We start from the raw sequence: 9,725 nt of genomic DNA, 5'->3' as shown, positions 1-9,725 counted from the left end.
TCGGTGACCCCGATGTATTCTACTCCATAGCGAAAGCAAGGAGAACGCCATGAGCGTCCATGTCATCCGCCAAGCGGCGCCAATGATGTGGAGGTGCGGCTCTGCTCTGATGTCAACGTCGCTGCCAAACGCTCGCGAGCTAGCCGGAGTGACGTGGCACCGGTTGTCCAGGCCCCACGCGTCAGCGGCGGCGGATCCAGCTCCTACGCTTGTTCGTTCACCGTTATAAAAGTCTAGCTGCCTAGTCAAGCAAGGCCCTCTTCTTTCCGCTTCCCACTCACACTCACTCTCACCAGAAGCTACCCGGCCCAGCCGCCGCCAGCCAGTGAGCTCAGCTCAGCTACCCCAGCTCCACCCTGTCCCTGTAGCTTTAGCTCCCTTTCTCTCCATGGCGTCAGAGGAGGCAGAGCCACTGCACTACACGGTGAGTCCAACAGAGAGCTCTTGGTCGAGCTGGGCGGAGCTAGCGTAGCCTGCCTCCATGGATGTGCTCTGCTTCTTCATCATCATAGGGAGGCTGTTTAGCTGACATTGTGCTTGGTTGAATGCAGACCACCGTGCTCAGGGTCTCCATCCACTGCGAGGGGTGCAAGAAGAAGGTCAAGAAGGTGCTCCTCGCCATCGAAGGTACCAACAGCTTCATGACTGGCTTCGGTCGATTCATCGGCCTCTAATTGATTTCGTCCTTCCTCTCTAGTAATTTGTTGGTGTGAAGATTTTTGTTTTAACCGAATGCATGTGATTGTGGATGATTTCTTAGGCGTGTACAAGGTGACCATCGACGCGGCGCAGCACAAGGTGACGGTCACCGGCAGCGTGGCCGCCGACGCGCTCGTCAGGCGGCTGCTCAAGTCCGGCAAGCAGGCCGCGGTCTGGCCCGTGCCGGCACCGGCACCTGCCGAGCCCAAGAAGGAGAAGGGCGAGGAGGCAGTTGCCGCCACGTCTCCCGGGAAGAAAGGCAAGGGCAAAGATAAGGCGGCCGAGGAGGCATCGCCCGAGAGCTCGGAGAAGGGCAAGAACTCCGAGAAGAAGCCGGAGAAGGACAAGAGTTCCGAGAAGAAGCCGGAGGAGGACAAGGTCTCGGAGAAGAAAGCACAGAAAACAGAGGCCAAGAAACCAAAGAACGACGCCAAGGAGAGCGAGTTGCCTGAAAACAAGGAGAAGGGCTCGCCTGAGCCGGCGGCAAAAGAGGCCAACGCCAAGGAGGCGGGCGGCGAGAAGACAGGCGGCAAGAAGGGGAAGAAGAAGAACAAGCAGAAGGACGCCGGTGGCGATGTGGACGCCGCTGCGGAAAAGCCGCTGCCGCCGCAGCAGCAGCAGCAGCAGAAGACAAAGCCACAGCCGCAGGAGGAGAAGGCGATGATGCCAGTGCCAGCGCCGGCGCCGGGGCCTGACCGCGCACATGCACACGGCGGTGGGTTCCCGTACTACGCGCCGCAGCCGGTGATGAGCTACAACATGGCGCACCCGAGCGCGAGCGTGTCGTACTACGCGCCCATGCCGGTAGCGTCCATGCAGCCAGTGCCCCCGCCGCCGCCGCCGGCGCACATGCCGTACGGCTACTCGCCGTACCCGCCCATGATGATGCCGCCACCGCCACCGGAGTTCATGTACGGCCCGCCCGGCATGAGGTCGTCCCCGCCGCAGGAGTCGTACAACAACATGTTCAACGAGGAGAACCCCAACTCTTGTAGCCTCATGTGACCGCCGCCGCTGCGTCCACCTCGCCGGACGCCGCCGGCACGGGACCGAGCTGTAGTTAAAAGGGGAGGCTTCGTAATAGAAGCCTCGTCTCGTGGTTACTAGGTAGAGTGGAGTGGAGTACTGTTAATTAGGTGGTCAAAGTTCATATTGACCGGTCTTTTTTTCTTGACAATTTTTATCTAGATTGGCTCGTCATGTAATGACATGAGTATTTTAGCAATATTTTTGCAGCTTATTTCAATAATGTACGATTTAATATCCTTTGAAAAAAATTCATATATGTATTGGATATCTTGCAAACTTTGCATAGAACCCATCTCTACAAACAATAAAAAAACCTCTGATGCATAAATTCTCAGCAAACTCAACAAGGTCACACAGAAACTAGTATAGAAATTGGTCAGTTGTGCAGTATTTGAATTCTCTGATTGTTTGTTGTGATGAGCTGATTGTTTTTAAAATGGAGATTTTACCCTTAGACTCTGCATCAAAATGAGCTGATCTTGTGATGGTGGTGAGATAGTGATCTCTAGTTTAAATTTGACAGGCCAGGCCAGTGAGAGAAGTGGGGTCACTTTGGCAAAGATGAGCCTTTGGCCAGGCTAATTAAGCTGGCATGTTGGCTCACAGGCTTTTTGTTTTTCCTGCTACGATGATTGCCCTGCAAACTAAAGTATGGTTTCAAGGAGTTGTCAATTGTACTAAACGCAATGATGATTCTTGTATGCACTGCTTTGTGCTGCTCCGTGCCCCGCTTGATTTGATTAGGGGAGTGCTCCGTAATGATGGAGCAATGGTGGTGGTCAAATCAGTAGGTACGGGGAGCTGTTTAAATTAGTAGCAGTCCTACTGCTACCTGTCCTCCTAATCCCATTGCCCTCAAATTGTTTATTTTTAATTAGGTGCACTGTGTGCATCCTAGATCGCACAAGACTACATGGAACAGCGTCGTATGAAGAGTGTTTGATCAAATGTAACACTTGCAGGTATATCACTGGTGAAATTTGATGGAGTTTGATCAAATGTAACATTTGCAGAGTATATCAGTTATCAAGAATGACATGATTTTCAAGATGGAAGAGTATACTGTAGACTGATGTGTTGCACCTTCAAGAGGTATAATTAGAGTTCCCGGACTGCTTGGTGTAATTGCGCCAGTAGAAAATAGCCCTAGTAGTATAGTAGCAGCCGTACCCGTACCATTTTTCTAAGGAAGCCGTACTGGTACCACTCCTACTTAGTTCTGTACGAGCACAGATGGATTCATTTACATGAGACGAACAGCTATGCAATTACTGGCTGACAACACAAGCGTACATTGTTCTCTTCACCATGTACATAGGGCTACACACACGCAGACGAAATGTTGGAGTGGAAGGATGTCAACGAAATTTCTAAAAAATGCTGGAGGGGAAGTATTTCAAAGTTTTTTATTTTTTTTAAATGCACGTATGTATATATTATGTTGATATTTATTCGTGCAGATTTTAGGGAAAAAAAAGTCATATGTGACCTACACAAAAATGTGAAACTGAAATTCCCTATTTTTGTTTTCAGTACGGAACCAACCATTATAGTGTCATTTGCACATTTTGTCATTTTCGTGTAGGACACAAACAATCGTATTTTCCGTGCAAACTTACAAAAGTAAACATCTAAATATATAATATCTACATGCAAAATTTTATTTCATTTTATTGAAACTTTTAAGTAGATTTTTCTATTTTTTAGAAAAACTGGGTGTACTGACACCCGGGTGCAACTCGGTATTTTTCATGAAATGTTGATGTTTTGTCACACTATATGTATCTGTTGAAGAATGACACTCTTTTTTTTTTTTGCAAATTGAAGACTGACACTCAGACCTTAGAGATTTGATGGGCAAAGAAAGAAATGGAACCGATATGAACAGACTAGACCAGCATTAATTGAGGACATGTTTTGTTTTTAGAAAAGCATGGCTTCAAACTCCGGCTCCATTTTATAGAAGCCTCATACCCAAAACAACATCCAGAGTTATACTTTACAAACCGCTAACACTCACCCAAGACACACAGACCAGGTTTAAGACACAGATCAACCTACTAGGGGTTTTACTGATAAAGCGACAAGGGGCTAAATGAAAACAACATCTACAACCAACAGCACGATCAAGGACTTTGAAGTCTGCTTCCGCCTGCAGGGTCCTCGCCAGGTCTTCAGTCGTAATCAACATCGAGCCAAACCCCCTTGTGTTGTTCATGTCGCAAACCTCCAGAGTTGATCTCGCCTTCTTCTGAGGTGTCGGCCAGGCTCCAGCCATGAAAGCAGCGGCGGCAGCCGAGCCAGCATCTCCAGCTTCCTCAACAGCGGATTCAGCTCTTCTCTTCCTTCTTCCTTCAGTAGGATTTTCCACTGAGTACAACTGTAGACCACTTATCTCCACATCACCTGCATACCAAACCATTGAGAACGTTCGAACACTTGATCATTTCTGGTAAGCCAGATAGTTCCCAGGGTAGCAGCAAAGATCATATTATATATGTTGTTCTTTTTCTTTTCATTCCAAAGATGGGTAATATCAGACAGGTTTGAAATTTAATTGTACCCCCCAAGACTGAACAACTTTCCTTCCACATATTGGAAGCAACCACACAGTCAAAGAAAAGATGCTGACATGATTCAATTTCATTACAAAAAACACAAGTCAAATCATCAACATTCTGTCTCTTGATCAAGTTATCTCTACTGAGCAACTTATTATGGAACATCAACCAAAAGAAAAAATGTATTTTTGGGGGAACTTTAATTTTCCAAACACAATGAATGTCAACAGGCTTAATCCCACCAAAATTAATCACAGCATAAATGAATTTCAAACTATACACCCCATTAGCTTCCCACATCCAAATCAAAGCATCTGTCAAATTATTCAAAGCAATGGTTTGTGCAATTTGCTGAATTTCCAGCCACTGCATCATCAATCTATGGTCAAAACATCTTCTGAAGGTTACTTTCAAAGAAACCCCATCCCAAAGAGCAGCAATGGTATTATTCTGCTCATTAGCTAGGAATAGACTTCCCAATATTGAATAGCCAGACTGCAAGACCCAAACCAATGATCTTCCCAAAATTTTATGTTTCTATCATCCCCTACTTTCCACTGATAACCCATCTTAGTTGCTTTGGCAGCCCACATAACCTCTTTACAGAAGGGAGAGGCACCACTAGATGAGCAAGAGAATAAATTAGGGTTGGTAACACTATATTTGTTGTCAATTATCTGTTCCACATCTTGTTCTCATTTAAGTGATATTTTTTAATCCAAGAGGCTAGCAAACACATATTCAACTCTGATAAATCAGGAATGCCTAAGCCTCCATACTCTTTTTTCCTAGTGACTACCCCCAGTTAGCTAAGTGATACTTATGATGTCCCTCATAATTATCCCTCATAATTAGTAAGAGTAATAGCCCATTTGGAAAACTTGATCACACTAAATAAATAAAGAGAAATACTGGCGAGGACACTCCAAACCAGCTCTAATTTAGCAGCATGATTAAGAAACTTCCCTCTCCAACCAGCAGCTCTTTTGAAGATTACAATGTAAGTAATTTGCTCATTGTACTAAACTCGATTACACGTCGATCCCACATAGCTTTTCTAATGCTCAAACTACCAAGGAACTCTCATTACTATACGTCCTCTCATTATGGCTGAATTGATAAATTTAACCCTCATAAAAAATTCAGCTAAAAATGGCATTCTCCAAACCTTTAACGAAAAATCTAACCCATCTTCTTAATATCCTTTTTGTGGTTGAACTTTAGGCAAGCCACAGTCACAAATTTTTGCGTCGGAAAAATGTTTCACGGCCGAAATGGAGATAGCAAGGTCAATACCACACTCCACCTTAACTCTAGAATCTTAGAGTATGTTCACTCGTTGGCGCCTCAGGCTGAAATTTGGCACAAAATAGCGCTAGATTTAAGGCAATTTTAGTCTTGGGAGGGCCGAACTCCCGGTTGATCCTCCAACTAGGAAGGCTGGAGGTTTGAATTAAAATCCAATTTCATTCAAAATATAGCAAAATTCAGCTAAAATTTAGGCTAATTGAGATGTTTTCATTAATTATAGGCGAGTTCCATAGATTTATTCGAATTTGACGTAGTGTAGGCTACATAAAAACTTAAATGGATATATTTATAGGCTGCTTGTAGAATGCACTGTAGTCACTGCAGTCATCGTCGTCGTCCGGCACGCGGCTGCAGCCCTCCCCGCCGTTGTTGTCCTACCGTGGCCTCCTCCCGCCGGCGCGAGGCCTCCTGCCATTGCAGGAGCGTAGCTGGTGGAGTAGGTGTTCCTGGCGCTCTGCCTTGGCGCGCTCCCACTCCGTCCTCGACCAGTGGAGGCCGGCCTAGAACGGCATCGGCGGGACGTCGTTCAGCGACACCTCCATCGCCAGGAACGAAAGATAACTTTAATCCAAAAAATTAAGCAACAAAACCTTAATTATAGTGTACATAATTATTATCATTGAATTCGTAGCAGGAAACATTGTCTAATTATGATAATTGTGAACTATACATGAAAAACGAGGTTGTCTTGTTCATCGGAACGGAGTGACTACAAATCTGTGAGTTTTTGTACAGTATTACTCTGTTTTCAATCCTCCGGTCCAAAGAAGCTCTGAAAATTAACAGTGTTGATTCTTGTGAGAGACCCGAGCCATGGCTCGGAGGAATCGGCTGAAGCGGCCTGTGGTCAACTGAACCCTAACCGAATCTAGCTACATACGCTCGCCGCACCTGCGCTGTTGGCCGTCAGTGTGGCGCAGCGTGCAGAATGTAGGGAGTGGAGCTAAAATAATCTATCTGCCTGAGCCGGAGGCTGGCTGGCTGGCTGGCTGCGGTTTGACCGGACTGCCACGGGCGCCGCTGCGCCGTCACGTCCTCTCGTCTCGTGATCTCGTCCTGGCGGCTCGCGCATCTTCTTCTCGGGGCGACGCAGCCTCGCTCGATCGGTCCAAACAGACGGACGAAACGAACCTCGGCACGCGGCCGCCTCGCGACGCGCGCCGCCACCGGTGGTGCGGACTGAGATCCAGTCTTCACTTCACCATGCACCTTTACCTACGTGAGCAATCCATCCAATCAAGATCCAACGCATATAGTTTCTCTAAAATTTGAAGTTGAAATTTAAGTTTCTCAGAAAATATTTGAAAAATTACTGGGTCCGCCACCGTGCTCCGCCGAGCGCAGGCGCGCGCGCACTACGTGCTACAGGCGGCGACGGGCAGCGGCAACCGCCGGCGGCGAGGCGACGGGCGGAGCATTGATGGCGCGCAGGTGGCCGTGGCAGGCGCTCTGCGACGAGCCTGCATCGAGCGTGGCGGCGATGTGACGTGCGCGCGTCGGGTTTCGTTTCGTTGGGTAGCGCGTGTCCGTTGCGATCTCGCGACTGCAGGTGGTGCTTGGCTTGTACTCCTGCGACTGCGAGCTCTGCACCTCTGCATATGCAAATGCAGATGCCTAGTACGTGAAGAGACGAGGATCTCGTGATCGATCGATCGACGGATCGATGCAGAGGGAACAAGCCTGCCAGGCGATTCAATGCCCATGGCAGGATCTACTATCTACCACCTAGCTAGCTGCTCCTACCGCATAGTGCGCGCATTAATGCTGTTTTGCGTCCTCAGGCGACGCCCGATGGAGCGGTTACTCGTAGAACGTACTGTACGCGTACACCGGTAACACTGTGACCGTTCGTTGCACTACTACGGGCATGATTGGTTGGACGAATTTTCCCGTATCTACTTCTGGCCCCCGCTGGATGCTGTATGAGATGAAACGAAGACATGATATATTTGTGCACTACGTTTAGATGCCAACAAAATTTTATCGTGCAGTTTCGGTTCAGTGATTGGTTGGCAACAATGTGTGCTATGTTAGCTCACGAGGAAAGAAATGGTTGTTTGGTTATGTGCTAAGCAGGGATGTTGTTACCTCCCTCTTCATAAAGGTGCTATTATCTCTATCTAGCTGTTACCAAGACCGTAGCAAATGCACGTGCTTAGCTAAATTTCCAATCTAATCACCCTAGTTAGGGCTTAGAAAGATGCCTTGAGCAAAAGCAATGAAGTTTCAGTGTAAGCCCGTGGAACTCCTTGATCAAAAGGAAGGAAGTTTCAGGGTAATATAAGTCCTAGAACCCATGATCAAACACTAGTCAATGTCCCATAAGTTTAAATCACCACTACAACTAATAATAGACAGAATAAACAGACATGTAATAGGAGGGCCGCCGCATAGCCGTGTTCGAGGCAGGTTTAGAGCCTGCCGATGGAGCGGTCCGCCTTGTAGATGATCATGTTCAAGGTGAATGCCTGCAACTTGAACTCCACAACGTCGCCGTAGTGGAGATCGTACTTGTAGACCACCTGCGCCCAGTTCCGGCCGAAGACGACCTTCCCACCATGGTAGGTGACCTGCACCCACTCGTCGCAGAACCGGCAGACAGACAAGGCCACTATGCGAGGCAGTGGGATATTGATCCACTCACAGAGCGCGTCCGGGAACCATGGCGGGACGACGATCATGTGGAGGTCGTCCGTATTGAGCTGGACGTAGAAACTCCGCGGGATGAGGGCCCTAGTGATGTGCCCCAGCTTAGGCTGGCGGCCGACGGTGAGAGGTGGCATGAGCACAACCTCCACCCTCCCGCGCACCACCGACTTCAGAGCGCTCGTCCACCGGTTGAGGACGATGTTGTCCTGGTAGCCTGGTGGAGGGAACCACCCTTTGCTGACCCTGTCGCACTCCAACTTCGCGACCTAGGCAGATAAGAAAGTCTTGGTAGCCTAGTGGAGGGAACCACCCTTTGCCGACCCTTTCGCACTCCAGCTTCGGGACCTAGGCAGATAAGAAACTTCGTGTAAGTGCCATGATCAACATGTATGTCACTGCCAATCTGTTGATCACCATCCTGACCATGATCGAGCAAGAGCATGATCAACACTATGCAACTATGTCATTGTGTTGATCACCATCCAGAGCATGAGCAAGAGCATGATCAACACTATGGCACTGCCATTGTGTTCATCAGCATCCTGACCATGCCCAAGAGCATGAACAAAACTATGGCAATGCCATTGTGTTGTTCACCTTCCAGATCATGCCCAAGAGCATGATCAACACTACGGCAGTGTCATGCTCAATCTTCTGCTTCGAGGGGAGGCCGCCAGGTGGAGGGGGAGGAGGAGGAGAGACGGACATGAAGATTCTGAGGGAGCTGAGTGTGCCGGTTGGGTGGTGAGGGGAGTGGGGTCCAGAGTAATGGGTTTGTCTTCGTCTCCCGCGCTTCCCAACGTGTGCGAAATAGTGTCGACGCGGCACTCGCCCGGGCCTGTCCCTAGAGAAATGGCCGAATCGGCCGTCCCTCTCGGGCCAACTTTTGGCCCATTGCTCCGTTTGCGTCGGACCGCTGGTTGTCCCTTGTCCTTGTGCATCAAAATGGACTAGGTTGGCCCGTTTACATCGAGTTGCTGGAGATATCCTTAGAGCATCACTAGTAGTACCCTTAAACCCTCAAACCCTCATAAATAACCGTTTTTTCTACGGGTTAGAATGAAAAAAACGCAAAGATTAGAACCCCTAAACCCCTAAATAATTTTGGGTTGCCCTCCCAACCTTTAAAAGTGAGGTTGGAGAGGGGAAACAACCCCAACCCCTATTCCTCCGCTGTGGGAAATAACCGTTTTTTACGGGTTTGAGAGTTCTAGTATTTGCCCTATTTTTCAACCCTTATAAGTGCTAAAAAATATCAATTCTCAACCCTTAGACTCGTTTGAGGATTTGAGGGTTTGAGGGTACTACTAGTGATGCTCTTATGCAGTAAAAACACAAACAACATCTCACTAGCTAGGTACGAAGGTATCACCAGGTCGCCCTATGACAAACGGGGAGCCCAACAAACACCTCAAGCACACGCTTCAGCGTGACCGTTGGTCGAACTAACGAGCCATCTGATGTAGCCCCGCTCAC

The 9,725-nt window shown here is 48.2% G+C and overlaps 1 protein-coding gene across 1 annotated transcript; it reads left to right on the top strand.

Moving 5' to 3' along the window:
* The first annotated feature begins 308 nt into the window (after nt 1–308).
* On the top strand, nt 309–1,704 carry LOC124669521 (heavy metal-associated isoprenylated plant protein 35-like). The gene is made up of 3 exons (XM_047206127.1): nt 309–424; nt 552–627; nt 761–1,704. Exons 1-3 carry the CDS (start codon nt 389–391, stop codon nt 1,702–1,704), a joined length of 1,056 nt encoding a protein of 351 aa, XP_047062083.1. The 5' UTR covers nt 309–388.
* The last annotated feature ends 8,021 nt before the right edge of the window (nt 1,705–9,725 follow it).

The sequence above is a fragment of the Lolium rigidum genome, chromosome 7, assembly GCF_022539505.1.
Source record: "Lolium rigidum isolate FL_2022 chromosome 7, APGP_CSIRO_Lrig_0.1, whole genome shotgun sequence".
Classification (NCBI taxonomy): domain Eukaryota; kingdom Viridiplantae; phylum Streptophyta; class Magnoliopsida; order Poales; family Poaceae; genus Lolium; species Lolium rigidum.
The sequence above is the reverse complement of the archived record's forward strand: the minus strand, read 5'-3'. Positions and strand labels throughout refer to the sequence as shown.

What these genes read in the sequence shown, in the direction of transcription:
- LOC124669521 (XM_047206127.1), top strand. Translation starts at nt 389, where the DNA reads ATGGCGTCAGAGGAGGCAGAGCCACTGCACTACACG. An exon ending in CAGAGCCACTGCACTACACG is followed by an intron (nt 425 to 551) that starts GTGAGTCCAACA and finishes GGTTGAATGCAG; the next exon opens with ACCACCGTGCTCAGGGTCTC. An exon ending in GGTGCTCCTCGCCATCGAAG is followed by an intron (nt 628 to 760) that starts GTACCAACAGCT and finishes ATGATTTCTTAG; the next exon opens with GCGTGTACAAGGTGACCATC.